Here is a 22,500-nt window from a genome sequence, read left to right as displayed (position 1 = left end):
GGGAGGGAGTTGTGAGCGGCACGGTAGCACAGTGGTTAGCACTGCTGCTTCACAGCTCCAGGGACCTGGGTTCGATTCCCGACTTGGATCACTGTCTGTGTGGAGTTTGCACATTCTCCTCGTGTCTGCGTGGGTTTCCTCCGGGTGCTCCGGTTTCCTCCCACAGTCCAAAGATGTGCGGGTTAGAGGGACTGGCCATGCTAAAAATTGCCCTTAGAGTCCTGGGATGCGTAGGTTAGAGGGATTAGTGGGTAAATATGTAGGGATGTGGGGGTAGGGCCTGGTTGGGGATTGTGGTCGGTGCAGACTCGATGGGCCGAATGGCCTCTTTCTGTGCTGTGGGGATTCGAAGATACTAAGATTCTACGACCCTATCGGGGTCACACCGAGGGTCAGAGTCCGTGCCATGGACTGAGAGACAAGGCTGCAATATCACTGAATAATGACGGGAACAATATTGTGACAATTATGATTGAGGATTCTGATAAGAATGATTGTACAGGTCAAAAGGCAGCAAGATAACGTTATCGCACGGAAACATACTTTGGACAGAAATGAAGAAACGACAGACATCTTGCTTCAAACACGTGCAATAGAGCCCCCCAATGTGGTACACACATTACCCCCCCACCCCCCCCACACACACACTGACTCTCACTGGGGTACGGGTTCCACACACACTGACTCTCACTGGGGTACGGGTCCCACACACACTGACTCTCACTGGGGTACGGGTCCCTCACACACTGACTCTCACTGGGGTACGGGTTCCACACACACTGACTCTCACTGGGGTACGGGTCCCACACACACTGACTCTCACTGGGGTACGGGTCCCTCACACACTGACTCTCACTGGGGTACGGGTCCCACACACACTGACTCTCACTGGGGTACGGGTCCCACACACACTGACTCGCACTGGGGTACGGGTCCCACACACACTGACTCTCACTGGGGTACGGGTCCCACACACACTGACTCTCACTGGGGTACGGGTCCCACACACACTCACTCTCACTGGGGTACGGGTCCCACACACACTGGACAGTGCAATAGAGCCCCCCAATGTGGTACACACATTACCCCCCACCCCCCCCCCACACACACACTCACTCTCACTGGGGTACGGGTCCCACACACACTCACTCTCACTGGGGTACGGGTCCCACACACACTGGCTCTCACTGGGGTACGGGTTCCACACACACTGACTCTCACTGGGGTATGGGTTCCACACACACTGACTCTCACTGGGGTACAGGTCCCACACACACTGACTCTCACTGGGGTACGGGTCCCACACACACTGACTCTCACTGGGGTATGGGTCCCACACACACTGACTCTCACTGGGGTACGCGTTCCACACACTGACTCTCACTGGGGTACGGGTTCCACACACACTGACTCTCACTGGGGTACGGGTCCCACACACACTGACTCTCACTGGGGTACGGGTCCCACACACACTGACTCTCACTGGGGTACGCGTTCCACACACTGACTCTCACGGGGTACGGGTCCCACACACACTGACTCTCACTGGGGTACGGGTCCCACACACACTGACTCTCACTGGGGTACGGGTTCCACACACACTGACTCTCACGGGGTACGGGTCCCACACACACTGACTCTCACTGGGGTACGGGTCCCACACACACTGACTCTCACTGGGGTACGGGTCCCACTCACACTGACTCTCACTGGGGTACGGGTCCCACACACACTGACTCTCACTGGGGTACGGGTCCCACACAAACTGACTCTCACTGGGGTACGGGTCCCACACACACTGACTCTCACTGGGGTACGGATGTGATCTTGGTCATTGCTGCCTATTTAATGATGGTCTCTCTCTCTCTCTGTGTCACTGTCTCTGTCTTTCTCTCCGTCTCTCTCTCTCTCTGTCTCTCCATCTCTGTCTCTGTGTCTCTCCCTCCTTCTCTCCCTCCTTCTCTCTCTCCTCTGTCTCCTTCTCTCTCTCCTTCTCTGTCTCCCTCTCTGTCTCTCTGTTTCTGTCTCTGTCTCTCCTTCTCTGTCTCCCTCTCTGTCTCCCTCTCTCCGTCTCCCCCTCTCTCCGTCTCCCCCTCTCTCCGTCTCCCCCTCTCTCCGTCTCCCCCTCTCTCCGTCTCCCTCTCTCTCCTCTCTCTGTCTCTGTCTCTCTCTCTCTCTCTCTCCCTCTCTCCATCTCTCTCTCTCTCTCCCTCTCTCCCTCTCTCCATCTCTCTCTCTGTCTCTCGGTTCCCACAGGGTATGACCGAGGCGCATATGGAAACATCATTTCTCCCAGACTCCAGCTCCCCCCGTAAGAAGCGTTTGAGAAAGGGGCCTCGTGTAGCGGTGATCGTCACAGCTGTCGTTGTTTCCCTGCTGATCCTGGCCGCGATTGGCGGGGTGCTGTACTGGTATTTTACAGGTAAACGCAGCCCCTTCCGTCCCCACCCACTCCCCGTGGACCAGCACCCCGTCAATGAGAAGGGCGTGACCCTGCAGAGAATGTGGGCGGGGCGGAGGGGGGGGGGGGGTCGGGGGAGGGGGTTACGGGGGGGTGCGGGGGGGGTTGCGGGGGGGTTACGGGGGGGGTACGGGGGGGGTGCGGGGGGGGGTACGGGGTGGTGCGGGGGAGGGGGGGTTTGGATGGAGTGAATGAGGAGAAAGTGTTTCCAGTGACAGGAGGCTCGGTAACCGGAGGTGACACGGAGTGAAGAGAATCGGGGAAAGAACCAGAGGGGGGGGAGATGAGGAGAATTTTATTTTGGACACACAGCGAGTTGTTGTGATCCGGAAGGCGGTGCCTGAAAGGGCACTGGAAGCTGATTCAATCGCAACTTTCAAAAGGGGCAATTGGGGAAATACTGGAAGGGGGAAAATTTACAGGGAGAGCGGGGGAGAGAGTTGGGGGCGAACTGGATATTAACACAGGGATGATGGACTGAATGGGCTCCACTGGGGCTGGGGTGTATGGGGTACCCCAAGAATCCCAAGTTACATTAGGACACCAGGCAAGACCCCAACAAATTATTTATTTTGGAATAAGTTTCCATGAGATCCCCTCTCACTCTTCTAAACTCCGGTGAATATAATCCTAACCCACTTAGTCTCTCCTCATATGACAGACCAGCCATCCCGGGAATCAGCCTGGGAAAGCTGTGATGGTCGTGTTGTCATGGATATAAATCTAAATATTGTTTATTTAATGTTTATGGGGAAGGTTTAAAAATTCAGATTTATTCTACAGGCAGTCGGTATGTCTGGTAAACATTTAACTCCAGGATGTAAAAGCAAGTTAACAAAACTCATTTCAGCTCGGAACTGGTTACTGAGATTGAGCAAATGGACTTTTGTTTGTACAGGAGATCTCTCAGGAGGGACAGAATGCTTCACTCCAGGAGTAATTCCAACGACAAATTTAGCGTAAAACAAACTTCATTTAAGAACACAGTTTAAACATAACTGAGAAAATGTAACAACTGAAGCAGTTTAATTATGAACAGATGAACAATATTTGAAAATGTAAAGGAACCGATTTTAATTTCTAACCTCTCACTGTTTCAGTTCCAAACAAGCAACTTTCCGCTTACAGACCTAAAAAGCCACTTAGACTCTGAGAGGTTTACAGCATAGAAACAGACCCTTCGGCCCAACTTGTCCATGCCACCCCTTTTTTAAAAACCCCTAAGCTAGTCCCAATTGCCTGCATTTGGTCCATATCCCTCTATACCCATCGTACCCATGTAACTGTCTAAATGCTTTTTAAAAGACAAAATTGTACCCGCCTCTACTACTACCTCTGGCAGCTCGTTCCAGACACTCACCACCCTCTGTGTGAAAAAATTGCCCCTCCAGACACTTTTGTATCTCTCCCCTCTCACCTTAAACCTATGCCCTCTAGTTTTAGACTCCCCTACCTTTGGGAAAAGATATTGACTATCTCGCTGATCTGTGCCCCTCATTATTTTATAGACCTCTATAAGATCACCCCTCAGCCTCCTACGCTCCAGAGAAAAAAGTCCCAGTCTATTCAACCTCTCCTTATAACTCAAACCATCAAGTCCCGGTAGCATCCTAGTAAATCTATTCTGCACTCTTTCTAGTTTAATAATATCCTTTCTATAATAGGGTGACCAGAACTGTACACAGTATTCCAAGTGTGGCCTTACCAATGTCTTGTACAACTTCAACAAGACGTCCCAACTCCTGTTAACTTTCTTCACTGTCCACTATGCCACCAATCTTGGTGTCATCTGCAAACTTACTAACCATGCCCCCTATATTCTCATCCAAATCATTAATATAAATGACAAATAACAGTGGGCCCAGCACTGATCCCTGAGGCACACCGCTGGTCACAGGCCTCCAGTTTGAAAAACAACCCTCTACAACCACCCTCTGGCTTCTGTCAAGAAGCCAATTTTGTATCCATTTAGATACCTCACCCTGGATCCCGTGAGATTTAACTTTATGCAACAACCTACCATGCGGTACCTTGTCAAAGGCCTTGCTAAAGTCCATGTAGACAACATCAACTGCACTGCCCTCATCTACCTTCTTGGTTACCCCTTCAAAAAACTCAATCAAATTTGTGAGACATGATTTTCCACTCACAAAGCCATGCTGACTGTCCCTAATCAGTCCTTGCATCTCTAAATGCCTGTAGATTATGTTTCTCAGGATCCACAGGCATTTAGAGATGTAGAACATTAAATACAGTTAGCACCCATGGGTGTACTTGCTATAAATTGTGTTAACAGTCCTGAAGCTTTCAGAGAGAATGTGTGCCTTGTAGGACCCTGTCTTCAGCAGACTCACGGCTAGAACTGCCGCTCTCCCTCCTTGCAGACCACCCCACTTTGCACGCCAACCACATGTCCCTGTCAATCAACCTCCGGAGGGATAGCCTGTCCAAACAAAAGTCCATTTGCTCAATCTCAGTAACCTGTTCCGAGCTGAAATGAGTTTTGTTAACTTGCTTTTACATCCTGGAGTTAAATGTTTACCAGACATACCGACTGCCTTTAGAATAAATCTGAATTTTTAAACCTTCCCCATAAACATTAAAGAAAATATATAGATTTATATTTATGACAACACTATCGTCATAGCGTTCCCAGGCTGATTCCTGGGATGGCAGGTCTGTCAGATGAGGGGAGACTAAGTGGGTTAGGATTATATTCACTGGAGTTTAGAAGAGTGAGAGGGGATCTGATAGAAACTTATAAAATTCTAACAGGGTTAGACAGGGTAGATTCAGAAAGAATGTTCCCGATGGTGGGGGGAGTCCAGAACTAGGGGTCATAGTTTGAGGATAAGGAGTAAACCTTTTAGAACTGAGGGGAGGAGAAATGTCTTCACCCAGAGGGTGGTGAATGTGTGGAATTCACTCCCACAGAAAGTAGTTTAGGCCAAAACGCTGTGTGATTTCAGGAAGAAATTAGATTTCGCTCTTGGGGATAAAGGGATCGAGGGATATGGGGGGAAGGGGGGGATCAGGATATAGAATTCGATGATCAGCCATGATCAAAATGAATGGCGGAGCAGCTGGAAGGGCCGAATGGCCTCCTCCTGCTTCTAGATTCTTTGCTTCGACGGCATGTCTATAAAATGGAATGGGTGCAAACTTGAATTGATATGTTTTCTCTCTCTCTGCCTCCCTCTCTCCGCCTCCCTCTCTCCGCCTCCCTCTCTCCACCTCCCTCTCTCCCTCTGCCTCCCTCTCTCCCTCTGCCTCCCTCTCTCTGCCTCTCTCTCTCTGCCCCTCCCTCTCTGTCTCTCCCTCTCTGTCTCTCCCTCTCTGTCTCTCCCTCTCTGTCTCTCCCTCTCTGTCTCTCCCTCTCTGTCTCTCCCTCTCTGTCTCTCTCTCTGTGTCTCCCGCTCTGCTTCCCTCTCTGCCTCCCTCTCTGCCTCCCTCTCTCTGTCGTCTCTCTCTCTGTCTCGCTCTCTCTGTCTCTCTCTCTCTGTCTCTCTCTGACTCTCTGTCTATCTGTCTCTGTCTCTCTCTCTGTCTCTCTGTCTCTCTCTGTCTCTCTCTCTCTGTCTCTCTCTCTCTGTCTCTCTCTCTCTGTCTCTCTCTGTCTCTCTCTCACTGTCTCTGTCTCTCTGTCTCTCTCTGTTCAGTTGGGTCTAACGGAGACGATTCCGGGGGGCAGGATGGGAAGGCAGTCCGAATCTACAGTGGACATCTCACTCTGGCCAGCGTCCCGTACAGTAGCCAGCTGGAAATCCCGGACTCCACCGAGTTCAAGGAGCTCGCGGAGAAACTCGAACAAGTGGTCAGTGATCTGTGTGCCAGTGTGTAACAGACTGTAACACTCTGTGTTGGTGTGTAACAGACTGTAACACTCTGTGTCAGTGCGTAACAGACTGTAACACTCTGTGTCAGTGTGTAACAGACTGTAACACTTTGTGTCAGTGTGTAACGGACTGTAACACTCTGTGTCGGTGTGTAACGGACTGTAACACTCTGTGTCGGTGTGTAACAGACTGTAACACTCTGTGTCGGTGTGTAACGGACTGTAACACTCTGTGTCGGTGTGTAACGGACTGTAACACTCTGTGTCGGTGTGTAACAGACTGTAACACTCTGTGTCGGTGTGTAACGGACTGTAACACTCTGTGTCGGTGTGTAACGGACTGTAACACTGTGCCGGTTTCTAACAGACTGTAACACTCTGTGTCGGTGTGTAACGGACTGTAACACTCTGTGTCAGTGTGTAACAGACTGTAACACTCTGTGTCGGTGTGTAACGGACTGTAACACTGTGTCAGTGTGTAACAGACTGTAACACTCTGTGTCGGTGTGTAACAGACTGTAACACTCTGTGTCGGTGTGTAACGGACTGTAACACTCTGTGTCGGTGTGTAACGGACTGTAACACTGTGCCGGTTTCTAACAGACTGTAACACTCTGTGTCGGTGTGTAACGGACTGTAACACTCTGTGTCAGTGTGTAACAGACTGTAACACTGTGCCGGTTTGTAACAGACTGTAACACTCTGTGTCAGTGTGTAACAGACTGTAACACTCTGTGTCAGTGTGTAACGGACTGTAACACTCTGTGTCGGTGTGTAACAGACTGTAACACTCTGTGTCGGTGTGTAACGGACTGTAACACTCTGTGTCGGTGTGTAACAGACTGTAACACTCTGTGTCAGTGTGTAACAGACTGTAACACTCTGTGTCAGTGTGTAACGGACTGTAACACTCTGTGTCGGTGTGTAACAGACTGTAACACTCTGTGTCGGTGTGTAACAGACTGTAACACTCTGTGTCGGTGTGTAACAGACTGTAACACTCTGTGTCGGTGTGTAACAGACTGTAACACTCTGTGTTGGTGTGTAACGGACTGTAACACTGTGTCAGTGTGTAACAGACTGTAACACTCTGTGTCGGTGTGTAACAGACTGTAACACTCTGTGTTGGTGTGTAACGGACTGTAACACGCTGTATCGGTGGGAAGGGGGGGGGGTCTGGTTTCGGCCCTGTTCGCTCCGGGCGGTTGGGTGGTGCCCATCGCTGATCCACGGCAGTTGTAATTGCGCCCCCTGCTGCTTCTGAGCAGTTCAGGCGCCGCCCGCCGCCCCCTGCCGGTACGTTCGAGACTGGGAAGATTATGTTTGACAACGTGCGGTAAGATTCGATTCACAAGTCGCCCAAAACATCCGACACAAATTTCTGCCGTTTTCGTGCCCGCCCTTTGATGAGACTGCCCCGCCGTGGAGTGGCCTGTGGAGAGTCCCGGTCTGTAATGGGGGCTGTAATTCGCTGGCCGTTCGTGGCGGCGGAGCCTCGGGTCGCTCTGACATCACTCAGCTGTCGCGGGTCCCGGGGGCGTGGAGGCACGGGGACTCTGGGAAATCCCATTCTCAGGGGCAGGGCGAGGAGACCCCACGACCAGTCAACGTCCCGGCTCCTGTACACGGTTCCAGCAACAACAACCCGGGGGGGGAGTATCCCCACCCCCACCTCCCCAGCACGGTAACACCGCCGGCACGGCAACACCGCCGGCACGGTAACACCCCCGGCACGGTAACACCCCCGGCACGGCAACACCCCCTGCACGGTAACACCACCGGCACGGTAACACCCCCTGCACGGTAACACCGCCGGCACGGTAACACCCCCGGCACGGCAACACCCCCGGCACGGTAACACCCCCGGCACGGCAACACCCCCGGCACTGTAACACCCCCGGCACGGCAACACCCCCGGCACGGCAACACCCCCGGCACGGTAACACCCCCGGCACGGTAACACCCCCGGCACGGCAACACCCCCGGCACGGTAACACCCCCGGCACGGTAACACCCCCGGCACGGTAACACCCCCGGCACGGTAACACCCCCGGCACGATAACACCCCCGGCACGGTAACACCCCCGGCACGGTAACACCCCCGGCACGGTAACACCCCCGGCACGGTAACACCCCCGGCACGGCAACACCCCCGGCACGGTAACACCGACGGCACGGTAACACCCCCGGCACGGCAACACCCCCTGCACGGTAACACCTCCGGCACGGTAACACCCCCGGCACGATAACACCCCCGGCACGGTAACACCCCCGGCACGGTAACACCCCCGGCACGGTAACACCCCCGGCACGGTAACACCCCCGGCACGGTAACACCCCCGGCACGGCAACACCCCCGGCACGGCAACACCCCCGGCACGATAACACCCCCTGCACGGTAACACCCCCGGCACGGCAACACCCCCGGCACGGTTACACCCCCGGCACGATAACACCCCCGGCACGGTAACACCCCCGGCACGGTAACACCCCCGGCACGGCAACACCCCCGGCACGGTAACACCCCCGGCACGGTAACACCCCCGGCACGGCAACACCCCCTGCACGGTAACACCCCCGGCACGGTAACACCCCCGGCACGGTAACACCGACGGCACGGTAACACCCCCGGCACGGTAACACCCCCGGCACGGTAACACCCCCGGCACGGTAACACCCCCGGCACGGCAACACCCCCTGCACGGTAACACCCCCGGCACGGCAACACACCCGGCACGGCAACACCCCCTGCACGGTAACACCGCCGGCACGGTAACACCCCCGGCACGGTAACACCCCCGGCACGGTAACACCCCCGGCACGGTAACACCCCCGGCACGGCAACACCCCCGGCACGGTAACACCCCCGGCACGGTAACACCCCCGGCACGGCAACACCCCCTGCACGGTAACACCCCCGGCACGGTAACACCCCCGGCACGGTAACACCCCCGGCACGGTAACACCGCCGGCACGGTAACACCCCCGGCACGGTAACACCGACGGCACGGTAACACCCCCGGCACGGTAACACCCCCGGCACGGTAACACCCCCGGCACGGTAACACCCCCGGCACGGTAACACCCCCGGCACGGTAACACCCCCGGCACGGTAACACCCCCGGCACGATAACACCCCCGGCACGGTAACACCCCCGGCACGGCAACACCCCCGGCACGGTAACACCGCCGGCACGGTAACACCCCCGGCACGGTAACACCGACGGCACGGTAACACCCCCGGCACGGTAACACCCCCGGCACGGTAACACCGCCGGCACGGTAACACCGCCGGCACGGCAACACCCCCGGCACGGCAACACCCCCGGCACGGTAACACCCCCCGCACGGTAACACCCCCGGCACGGTAACACCCCCGGCACGGTAACACCCCCGGCACGGTAACACCCCCGGCACGATAACACCCCCGGCACGGCAACACCCCCGGCACGGTAACACCCCCGGCACGGTAACACCCCCGGCACGGTAACACCCCCGGCACGGTAACACCCCCGGCACGGTAACACCCCCGGCACGGTAACACCGACGGCACGGTAACACCTCCGGCACGGTAACACCCCCGGCACGGTAACACCCCCGGCACGGTAACACCGACGGCACGGTAACACCCCCGGCACGGCAACACCCCCGGCACGGCAACACCGACGGCACGGCAACACCCCCGGCACGGTAACACCGACGGCACGGTAACACCACCGGCACGGTAACACCCCCGGCACGGTAACACCCCCGGCACGGTAACACCCCCGGCACGGTAACACCCCCGGCACGGCAACACCGACGGCACGGCAACACCCCCGGCACGGTAACACCGACGGCACGGTAACACCCCCGGCACGGTAACACCGACGGCACGGCAACACCCCCGGCACGGTAACACCCCCGGCACGGCAACACCCCCGGCACGGTAACACCCCCGGCACGGCAACACCCCCGGCACGGTAACACCCCCGGCAGGGTAACACCCCCGGCACGGTAACACCGACGGCACGGCAACACCCCCGGCACGGTAACACCCCCGGCAGGGTAACACCCCCGGCACGGTAACACCCCCGGCACGGTAACACCCCCGGCACGGTAACACCCCCGGCACGGTAACACCCCCGGCACGGCAACACCCCCTGCACGGTAACACCCCCGGCACGGTAACACCCCCGGCACGGTAACACCCCCGGCACGGTAACACCCCCGGCACGGTAACACCCCCGGCACGGTAACACCCCCGGCACGGTAACACCGCCGGCACGGCAACACCCCCGGCACGGCAACACCCCCGGCACGGTAACACCCCCCGCACGGTAACACCCCCGGCACGGTAACACCCCCGGCACGGTAACACCCCCGGCACGGTAACACCGCCGGCACGGTAACACCGACGGCACGGTAACACCCCCGGCACGGTAACACCGACGGCACGGTAACACCGCCGGCACGGTAACACCGACGGCACGGTAACACCGACGGCACGGTGTAACGGTCTCTGTTTTTATTCCAGATTAACACCACGTGTCTGAATGCAGGGGAACTGTCCTCGTACTTTGTGAATTCACGAGTGATTGACTACAGGTACGGAGCGGAGGGAGCGCGATTCAAATCTCCAACCGAGCTCGCTGAGCGAGTGCCGCACTGTCAGAGGGTCAGTGCTGAGCGAGTGCCGCACTGTCAGAGGGTCAGTACTGAGGGAGTGCCGCACTGTCAGAGGGTCAGTGCTGAGCGAGTGCCGCACTGTCAGAGGGTCAGTGCTGAGCGAGTGCCGCACTGTCAGAGGGTCAGTGCTGAGCGAGTGCCGCACTGTCAGAGGGTCAGTGCTGAGCGAGTGCCGCACTGTCAGAGGGTCAGTACTGAGGGAGTGCTGCACTGTCAGAGGGTCAGTACTGAGGGAGTGCCGCACTGTCAGAGGGTCAGTGCTGAGCGAGTGCCGCACTGTCAGAGGGTCAGTGCTGAGCGAGTGCCGCACTGTCAGAGGGTCAGTGCTGAGCGAGTGCCGCACTGTCAGAGGGTCAGTACTGAGGGAGTGCCGCACTGTCAGAGGGTCAGTGCTGAGCGAGTGCCGCACTGTCAGAGGGTCAGTGCTGAGCGAGTGCCGCACTGTCAGAGGGTCAGTGCTGAGCGAGTGCCGCACTGTCAGAGGGTCAGTACTGAGGGAGTGCCGCACTGTCAGAGAGTCAGTACTGAGGGAGTGCCGCACTGTCAGAGGGTCAGTACTGAGGGAGTGCCGCACTGTCAGAGGGTCAGTGCTGAGCGAGTGCCGCACTGTCAGAGGGTCAGTGCTGAGGGAGTGCAGCACTGTCAGAGGGTCAGTACTGAGGGAGTGCCGCACTGTCAGAGGGTCAGTGCTGAGCGAGTGCCGCACTGTCAGAGGGTCAGTGCTGAGGGAGTGCCGCACTGTCAGAGGGTCAGTACTGAGCGAGTGCCGCACTGTCAGAGGGTCAGTGCTGAGCGAGTGCCGCACTGTCAGAGGGTCAGTGCTGAGCGAGTGCCGCACTGTCAGAGGGTCAGTACTGAGGGAGTGCCGCACTGTCAGAGGGTCAGTGCTGAGCGAGTGCCGCACTGTCAAAGGGTCAGTGCTGAGGGAGTGCCGCACTGTCAGAGGGTCAGTACTGAGGGAGTGCCGCACTGTCAGAGGGTCAGTGCTGAGTGAGTGCCGCACTGTCAGAGGGTCAGTGCTGAGTGAGTGCCGCACTGTCAGAGAGTCAGTACTGAGGGAGTGCCGCACTGTCAGAGGGTCAGTGCTGAGGGAGTGCCGCACTGTCAGAGGGTCAGTGCTGAGGGAGTGCCGCACTGTCAGAGGGTCAGTACTGAGGGAGTGCCGCACTGTCAGAGAGTCAGTACTGAGGGAGTGCCGCACTGTCAGAGGGTCAGTGCTGAGGGAGTGCCGCACTGTCAGAGGGTCAGTACTGAGGGAGTGCCGCACTGTCAGAGGGTCAGTGCTGAGTGAGTGCCGCACTGTCAGAGGGTCAGTACTGAGGGAGTGCCGCACTGTCAGAGGGTCAGTGCTGAGCGAGTGCCGCACTGTCAGAGGGTCAGTACTGAGGGAGTGCCGCACTGTCAGAGAGTCAGTACTGAGGGAGTGCCGCACTGTCAGAGGGTCAGTACTGAGGGAGTGCCGCACTGTCAGAGGGTCAGTGCTGAGCGAGTGCCGCACTGTCAGAGGGTCAGTGCTGAGGGAGTGCAGCACTGTCAGAGGGTCAGTACTGAGGGAGTGCCGCACTGTCAGAGGGTCAGTGCTGAGCGAGTGCCGCACTGTCAGAGGGTCAGTGCTGAGGGAGTGCCGCACTGTCAGAGGGTCAGTACTGAGCGAGTGCCGCACTGTCAGAGGGTCAGTGCTGAGCGAGTGCCGCACTGTCAGAGGGTCAGTGCTGAGCGAGTGCCGCACTGTCAGAGGGTCAGTACTGAGGGAGTGCCGCACTGTCAGAGGGTCAGTGCTGAGCGAGTGCCGCACTGTCAGAGGGTCAGTGCTGAGGGAGTGCCGCACTGTCAGAGGGTCAGTACTGAGGGAGTGCCGCACTGTCAGAGGGTCAGTGCTGAGTGAGTGCCGCACTGTCAGAGGGTCAGTGCTGAGTGAGTGCCGCACTGTCAGAGGGTCAGTACTGAGGGAGTGCCGCACTGTCAGAGGGTCAGTACTGAGGGAGTGCCGCACTGTCAGAGGGTCAGTACTGAGGGAGTGCCGCACTGTCAGAGGGTCAGTACTGAGGGAGTGCCACATTGTCAGAGGGTCAGTGCTGAGGGAGTGCCGCACTGTCAGAGGGTCAGTGCTGAGGGAGTGCCGCACTGTCAGAGGGTCAGTACTGAGGGAGTGCCGCACTGTCAGAGGGTCAGTGCTGAGGGAGTGCCGCACTGTCAGAGGGTCAGTACTGAGGGAGTGCTGCACTGTCAGAGGGTCAGTACTGAGGGAGTGCCGTACTGTCAGAGGGTCAGTGCTGAGGGAGTGCCGCACTGTCAGAGGGTCAGTACTGAGGGAGTGCCGCACTGTCAGAGGGTCAGTGCTGAGGGAGTGCTGCACTGTCAGAGGGTCAGTGCTGAGGGAGTGCTGCACTGTCAGAGGGTCAGTACTGAGGGAGTGCTGCACTGTCAGAGGGTCAGTGCTGAGGGAGTGCTGCACTGTCAGAGGGTCAGTACTGAGAGAGTGCCGCACTGTCAGAGGGTCAGTGCTGAGGGAGTGCCGCACTGTCAGAGGGTCATTGCCGCACTGTCAGAGGGTCAGTGCTGAGGGAGTGCCGCACTGTCAGAGGGTCAGTGCTGAGGGAGTGCTGCACTGTCAGAGGGTCAGTACTGAGAGAGTGCCGCACTGTCAGAGGGTCAGTGCTGAGGGAGTGCCGCACTGTCAGAGGGTCAGTGCTGAGCGAGTGCCGCACTGTCAGAGGGTCAGTGCTGAGGGAGTGCCGCACTGTCAGATGGTCAGTACTGAGGGAGTGCTGCACTGTCAGAGGGTCGGTACTGAGGGAGTGCTGCACTGTCAGAGGGTCAGTGCTGAGGGAGTGCTGCACTGTCAGAGGGTCAGTGCTGAGGGAGTGCCGCACTGTCAGAGGGTCAGTGCTGAGGGAGTGCCGCACTGTCAGAGGGTCAGTACTGAGGGAGTGCCGCACTGTCAGAGGGTCAGTACTGAGGGAGTGCCGCACTGTCAGAGGGTCAGTGCTGAGGGAGTGCCGCACTGTCAGAGGGTCAGTGCTGAGGGAGTGCCGCACTGTCAGAGGGCCAGTACTGAGGGAGTGCCGCACTGTCAGAGGGCCAGTACTGAGGGAGTGCCGCACTGTCAGAGGGTCAGTACTGAGGGAGTGACGCACTGTCAGAGGGTCAGTGCTGAGGGAGTGCCGCACTGTCAGAGGGTCAGTGCTGAGGGAGTGCCGCACTGTCAGAGAGTCAGTGCTGAGGGAGTGCCGCACTGTCAGAGGTTCAGTACTGAGGGAGTGCTGCACTGTCAGAGGGTCAGTACTGAGGGAGTGCCGCACTGTCAGAGGGTCAGTACTGAGGGAGTGCCGCACTGTCAGAATCAGTGCTGAGGGAGTGCCGCACTGTCAGAGGGTCAGTACTGAGGGAGTGCCGCACTGTCAGAGGGTCAGTACTGAGGGAGTGCCACACTGTCAGAGGGTCAGTACTGAGGGAGTGCCGCACTGTCAGAGGGTCAGTACTGAGGGAGTGCCGCACTGTCAGAGGGTCAGTGCTGAGGGAGTGCCGCACTGTCAGAGGGTCAGTACTGAGGGAGTGCCGCACTGTCAGAGGGTCAGTGCTGAGGGAGTGCCGCACTGTCAGAGGGTCAGTGCTGAGGGAGTGCCGCACTGTCAGAGGGTCAGTGCTGGGGGAGTGCCGCACTGTCAGAGGGTCAGTGCTGAGGGAGTGCTGCACCGGTGTTTTGGGAAACGTATTTATCCCACAACAACCATTGCTGTAAAATAGGCCGGTGGAATTATTCAGTGACACATTGCAGTCTGAGAGATGTTGTTGTGTGTGAATTGGCTGCTGTGTTTCCGACATTCCAAGAGGGACCTCGGGCTGATGTGTGAGTGACTGTGGGAGATATTGGGATTGCTGTGTTGCGGGGTGGGGAAAGTGTGTGTGAATTGTGTTTGTGTTCCCTGACGCCTCTCTCTCTCTCGCTCTGCCAGTGAGGGTTCCAATCTGATGGCCTATTACATGGCAAAGTTCGAGATTCCCTCAGAACAGAAGGATGTTCTCCCCAAATTCAGTGAGGACGCGCTGACCGGGATCCTTCGGAAAACCGTCCAAGAATCTCGGAGCTCGGTCCAGTACAAAGATCTCACCATCACCTCTGCATCAGCTTCCCGTAGGTACCAGAGTTTACACCCCACAACACACACTGACTCTCACTGGGGTACGGGTCCCACACACACTGACTCTGGGGTACGGATTCCACACACACTGACTCTCACAGGGGTACGGGTTCCACACACACTGACTCTCACTGGGGTACAGGTTCCACACACACTGACTCTCACTGGGGTACGGGTTCCACACACACTGACTCTCACTGGGGTACGGGTTCCTCACACACTGACTCTCACTGGAGTACGGGTTCAACACACACTGACTCTCACTGGGGTACGGGTTCCACACACACTGACTCTCACTGGGGTACGGGTCCCACACACACTGACTCTCACTGGGGTACGGGTTCCTCACACACTGACTCTCACTGGAGTACGGGTTCCACACACACTGACTCTCACTGGGGTACGGGTCCCACACACACTGACTCCCACTGGGGTACAGGTTCCACACACACTGACTCTCACTGGGGTACGGGTTCCACACACACTGACTCTCACTGGGGTACGGGTTCCACACACACTGACTCTCACTGGGGTACGGGTTCCACACACGCTGACTCTCACTGGGGTACAGGTTCCACACACACTGACTCTCACTGGGGTACGGGTCCCACACACACTGACTCTGGGGTACGGGTTCCACACACACTGACTCTCACTGGGGTACAGGTTCCACACACACTGACTCTCACTGGGGTACAGGTTCCACACACACTGACTCTCACTGGGGTACGGGTCCCACAAACTGAGTCTCACTGGGGTACGGGTTCCACACACACTGACTCTCACTGGGGTATGGGTCCCACACACACTGACTCTCACTGGGGTACGGGTTCCACACACACTGACTCTCACTGGGGTACGGGTCCCACACACACTGACTCTCACTGGGGTACGGGTTCCTCACACACTGACTCTCACTGGGGTACGGGTTCCACACACACTGACTCTCACTGGGGTACGGGTCCCACACACAAAGAACAAAGAACAAAGAACAATACAGCACAGGAACAGGCCCTTCGGCCCTCCAAGCCCGCGCCGCTCCCCAGTCCAGGATTGAATCCTGAATCCAGGATCCCCACCCAATTTTCCAGCCTATCTACATACTAATATCCTATCCACCGAGCTGTCCCTCACAGCTACGATGCTTTGTTCATTACAACCTATTAACTTACCCCCACCCCCCCATTCCAGACCATGTGATCTCCAGGGAGAGGCGAAAACCCAGAGTGAAAAACCCCAGGGCCAATATGGGGAAAAAAAAATCTGGGAAATTCCTCTCCGACCCCCTGAGGCGATCGAAACGAGTCCAGGAGATCACAATGGCCCCGATCGGAAAATGCTTCCCAACCCTAGTCATTTCCACTTCCACGAACACCATATGAATCCCCTGCCCCCGAGACAGGTTCCCAACTATCCGCAGTCTCGCTCTGTACTGGCACCAGCAAGATGATCGTAGAATGAAGCCTTGAAACGAGAAACCAGGAACAATTAGCCCGCGCCGCTCCCTGGTCCAAACTAGATCACTCTTTTGTATCCCTCCATTCCCACTCCGTTCATATAGCTGTCTAGATAAGTCTTAAACGTTCCCAGTGTGTCCGCCTCCACCACCTTGCCCGGCAACACATTCCAGGCCCCCACGACCCTCTGTGTGAAATATGTCCTTCTGATATCTGTGTTAAACCTCCCCCCCTTCACCTTGAACCTATGACCCCTCGTGAACGTCACCACCGACCCGGGGAAAAGCTTCCCACCGTTCACCCTATCTATGCCTTTCATAATTTTATACACCTCTATTAAGTCTCCCCTCATCCTCCGTCTTTCCAAGGAGAACAACCCCAGTTTCCCCAATCTCTCCTCATAACCAAGCCCCTCCATACCAGGCAACATCCTGGTAAACCTCCTCTGTACTCTCTCCAAAGCCTCCACGTCCTTCTGGTAGTGTGGCGACCAGAACTGGACGCAGTATTCCAAATGCGGCCGAACCAACGTTCTATACATCTGCAACATCAGACCCCAACTTTTATACTCTATGCCCCGTCCTATAAAGGCAAGCATGCCATATGCCTTCTTCACCACCTTCTCCACCTGTGACGTCACCTTCAAAGATCTGTGGACTTGCACACCCAGGTCCCTCTGCGTCTCTACACCCTTTATGGTTCTTCCATTTATCGTGTAGCTCCTCCCTACATTATTCCCACCAAAATGCATCACTTCGCATTTATCAGGATTGAACTCCATCTGCCATTTCCTTGCCCAAATTTCCAGCCTATCTATATCCTTCTGTAGCCTCTGACAATGTTCCTCACTATCTGCAAGTCCTGCCAGTTTTGTGTCGTCCGCAAACTTACTGATCACCCCAGTTACTCCTTCTTCCAGATCATTTATATAAATCACAAACAGCAGAGGTCCCAATACAGAGCCCTGCGGTACACCACTAGTCACAGGCCTCCAGCCGGAAAAAGACCCTTCCACTACCACCCTCTGTCTTCTATGACCAAGCCAGTTCTCCACCCATCTAGCCACCTCCCCCTTTATCCCATGGGATCCAACCTTTTTCACTAGCCTACCATGAGGGACTGACACACTGACTCTCACTGGGGTACAGGTTCCACACACACTGACTCTCACTGGGGTTGGGTCCCACACACACTGACTCTCACTGGGGTACAGGTCCCACACACACTGACTCTCACTGGGGTACGGGTTCCACACACACTGACTCTCACTGGGGTACGGGTTGCACACTCACTGACTCTCACTGGGGTACGGGTCCCACACACTGACTCTCACTGGGGTACGGGTCCCACACACACTGACTCTCACTGGGGTACAGGTCCCACACACACTGACTCTCACTGGGGTACGGGTCCCACAACACACACTGACTCTGGGGTATGGGTCCCACACACACTGACTCTGGGGTACGGGTCCCACACACACTGACTCTCACTGGGGTACGGGTTCCACACACACTGACTCTCACTGGGGTACGGGTCTCACACACTGACTCTCACTGGGGTACAGGTCCCACACACACTGACTCTCACTGGGGTACGGGTTCCACACACACTGACTCTCACTGGGGTACGGGTCCCACACACACTGACTCTCCCTGGGGTACGGGTCCCACTCACACTGACTCTCACTGGGGTACGGGTTCCTCACACACTGACTCGCAATGGGATCCGGGTCCCACACACACTGACTCTCACTGGGGTTGGGTCCCACACACACTGACTCTCACTGGGGTACAGGTTCCACACACACTGACTCTCACTGGGGTACGGGTTCCACACACACTGACTCTCACTGGGGTACGGGATCCACACACGCTGACTCTCACTGGGGTACGGGTCCCACACACTGACTCTCACTGGGGTACGGGTCCCACACACACTGACTCTCACTGGGGTACAGGTTCCACAACACAAACTGACACTCACTGGGGTACGGGTCCCACACACACTGACTCTCACTGGGGTACGGGTCCCACAACACACACTGACTCTGGGGTATGGGTCCCACACACACTGACTCTGGGGTACGGGTCCCACACACACTGACTCTCACTGGGGTACAGGTTCCACACACACTGACTCTCACTGGGGTACGGGTCCCACACACACTGACTCTCACTGGGGTACGGGTTCCACACACACTGACTCTCACTGGGGTACGGGTCCCACACACACTGACTCTCACTGGGGTACGGGTTCCACACACACTGACTCTCACTGGGGTACATGTTCCACACTCACTGACTCTCACTGGGGTACGGGTCCCACACACACTGACTCTCACTGGGGTACGGGTTCCACACACACTGACTCTCACTGGGGTACGGGTCCCACACACACTGACTCTCACTGGGGTACGGGTCCCACACACACACTGACTCTCACTGGGGTCCGGGTTCCACACACACTGACTCTCACTGGGGTACGGGTCCCACACACACTGACTCTCACTGGGGTACGGGTTCCACACACACTGACTCTCACTGGGGTACGGGTCCCACACACACTGACTCTCACTGGGGTACGGGTTCCACACACACTGACTCTCACTGGGGTACGGGTCCCACACACACTGACTCTCACTGGGGTACGGGTTCCACACACACTGACTCTCACTGTGGTACATGTTCCACACTCACTGACTCTCACTGGGGTACGGGTTCCACACACACTGACTCTCACTGGGGTACGGGTTCCACACACACTGACTCTCACTGGGATACGGGTCCCACACACACTGACTCTCACTGGGGTATGGGTCCCACACACACTGACTCTCACTGGGGTACGGGTTCCACACACACTGACTCTCACTGGGGTACGGGTCCCACACACACTGACTCTCACTGGGGTACGGGTTCCACACACACTGACGCTCACTGGGGTACGGGTCCCACACACACTGACTCTCACTGGGGTACGGGTCCCACACACACTGACTGTCACTGGGGTACGGGACCCACACACACTGACTCTCACTGGGGTACGGGTTCCACACACACTGACTCTCACTGGGGTACGGGTTCCACACACACTGACTCTCACTGGGGTACGGGTTCCACACACACTGACTCTCACTGGGGTACGGGTTCCACACACACTGACTCTCACTGGGATACGGGTCCCACACACACTGACTCTCACTGGGGTATGGGTCCCACACACACTGACTCTCACTGGGGTACGGGTTCCACACACACTGACTCTCACTGGGGTACGGGTCCCACACACACTGACTCTCACTGGGGTACGGGTCTCACACACACTGACTCTCACTGGGGTACGGGTCCCACACACACTGACTCTCACTGGGGTACGGGTCCCACACACACTGACTCTCACTGGGGTACGGGTCCCACACACACTGACTCTCACTGGGGTACGGGTCTCACACACACTGAGTCTCACTGGGGTACGGGTTCCACACACACTGACTCTCACTGGGGTACGGGTCCCACACACACTGACTCTCACTGGGGTACGGGTCCCACACACACTGACTCTCTCTGGGGTACAGGTCCCACACACACTGACTCTCACTGGGGTACGGGTTCCACACACACTGACTCTCACTGGGGTACGGGTCCCACACACCCTGACTCTCACTGGGGTACGGGTTCCACACACACTGACTCTCACTGGGGTAGGGGTTCCACACACACTGACTCTCACTGGGGTACGGGTCCCACACACACTGACTCTCACTGGGGTATGGGTCCCACGCACACTGACTCTCACTGGGGTACGGGTCCCACACACACTGACTCTCACTGGGGTACGGGTCCCACACACACTGACTCTCACTGGGGTACGGGTTCCACACACACTGACTCTCGCTGGGGTACGGATCCCACACACACTGACTCTCACTGGGGTACGGGTTCCACACACACTGACTCTCACTGGGGTACGGGTCCCACACACACTGACTCTCACTGGGGTACGGGTTCCACACACACTGACTCTCACTGGGGTACGGGTCTCACACACACTGACTCTCAGTGGGGTACGGGTCCCACACACACTGACTCTCACTGGGGTACGGGTCTCACACACACTGACTCTCAGTGGGGTACGGGTCCCACACACACTGACTCTCACTGGGGTACGGGTTCCACACACACTGACTCTCACTGGGGTACGGGTCCCACACACACTGACTCTCACTGGGGTACGGGTTCCACACACACTGACTCTCACTTGGGTACGGGTCCCACACACACTGACTCTCACTGGGGTACGGGTCCCACACACACTGACTCTCACTGGGGTACGGGTTCCACACACAGTGACTCTCACTGGGGTACGGGTCCCACACACACTGACTCTCACTGGGGTACGGGTCCCACACACACTGACTCTCACTGGGGTACGGGTCCCACACACACTGACTCTCACTGGGGTACGGGTTCCACACACTCTGACTCTCACTGGGGTACGGGTCCCACACACACTGACTCTCACTGGGGTACGGGTTCCACACACAGTGACTCTCACTGGGGTACGGGTTCCACACACACTGACTCTCACTGGGGTACGGGTCCCACACACTGACTCTCACTGGGGTACGGGTCCCACACACACTGACTCTCACTGGGGTACGGATCCCACCCACTCTGACTCTCACTGGGGTATGGATCCCACACACACTGACTCTCACTGGGGTACGGGTCCCACACACACTGACTCTCACTGGGGGTACGGGTCCCACACACACTGACTCTCACTGGGGTACGGGTTCCACACACACTGACTCTCACTGGGGTTCGGATCCCACACACTCTGACTCTCACTGGGGTACGGATCCCACACTCACTGACTCTCACTGGGGTATGGATCCCACACACTCTGACTCTCACTGGGGTACAGGTCCCACACACACTGACTCTCACTGGGGTACGGGTTCCACACACACTGACTCTCACTGGGGTACGGGTCCCACACACACTGACTCTCACTGGGGTACGGGTTCCACACACACTGACTCTCACTGGGGTACGGGTTCCACACACACTGACTCTCACTGGGGTACGGGTCCCACACACACTGACTCTCACTGGGGTACGGGTTCCACACACACTGACTCTCACTGGGGTACGGGTCCCACACACACTGACTCTCACTGGGGTACGGGTTCCACACACACTGACTCTCACTGGGGTACGGGTTCCACACACACTGACTCTCACTGGGGTACGGGTTCCACACACACTGACTCTCACTGGGTACGGGTCCCACACACACTGACTCTCACTGGGGTACGGGTTCCACACACACTGACTCTCACTGGGGTACAGGTTCCACACACACTGACTCTCACTGGGGTACAGGTCCCACACACACTGACTCTCACTGGGGTACGGGTCCCACACACACTGACTCTCACTGGGGTACAGGTTCCACACACACTGACTCTCACTGGGGTACAGGTCCCACACACACTGACTCTCACTGGGGTACGGGTCCCACACACACTGACTCTCACTGGGGTACGGGTCCCACACACTGACTCTCACTGGGGTACGGGTTCCACACACACTGACTCTCACTGGGGTACGGGTCCCACACACACTGACTCTCACTGGGGTACAGGGTCCCACACACACTGACTCTCACTGGGGTACGGGTCCCACACACACTGACTCTCACTGGGGTACGGGTTCCACACACACTGACTCTCACTGGGGTACGGGTCCACACACACTGACTCTCACTGGGGTACGGGTCCCACACACACTGACTCTCACTGGGGTACGGGTCCCACACACACTGACTCTCACTGGGGTACGGGTCCCACACACACTGACTCTCACTGGGGTACGGGTTCCACACACACTGACCTCTCACTGGGGTACGGGTTCCACACACACTGACTCT

At 57.1% G+C, this 22,500-nt stretch overlaps 1 protein-coding gene across 1 annotated transcript in view; it reads left to right on the top strand.

The window, feature by feature from the left end:
- LOC144488748 (suppressor of tumorigenicity 14 protein homolog) overlaps positions 1–15,099 on the top strand; it is a gene marked incomplete at its 3' end in the record, with an annotated part of 32,137 nt that extends 17,038 nt beyond the window's left edge. Inside the window, exons 2-5 of the mRNA XM_078206849.1 lie at positions 2,257–2,422; positions 6,121–6,275; positions 10,813–10,883; positions 14,921–15,099. Coding sequence (XP_078062975.1) covers positions 2,260–2,422; positions 6,121–6,275; positions 10,813–10,883; positions 14,921–15,099 — 568 coding nt within the window. The remainder of the gene's footprint in view (positions 1–2,256; positions 2,423–6,120; positions 6,276–10,812; positions 10,884–14,920) is intronic.
- Positions 15,100–22,500: the final 7,401 nt, after the last annotated feature.

The sequence above is a fragment of the Mustelus asterias genome, unplaced genomic scaffold (assembly GCF_964213995.1).
Source record: "Mustelus asterias unplaced genomic scaffold, sMusAst1.hap1.1 HAP1_SCAFFOLD_1837, whole genome shotgun sequence".
Taxonomy (NCBI): Eukaryota; Metazoa; Chordata; class Chondrichthyes; order Carcharhiniformes; family Triakidae; genus Mustelus; species Mustelus asterias.
This window is presented reverse-complemented; position numbering and strand designations above follow the sequence as displayed.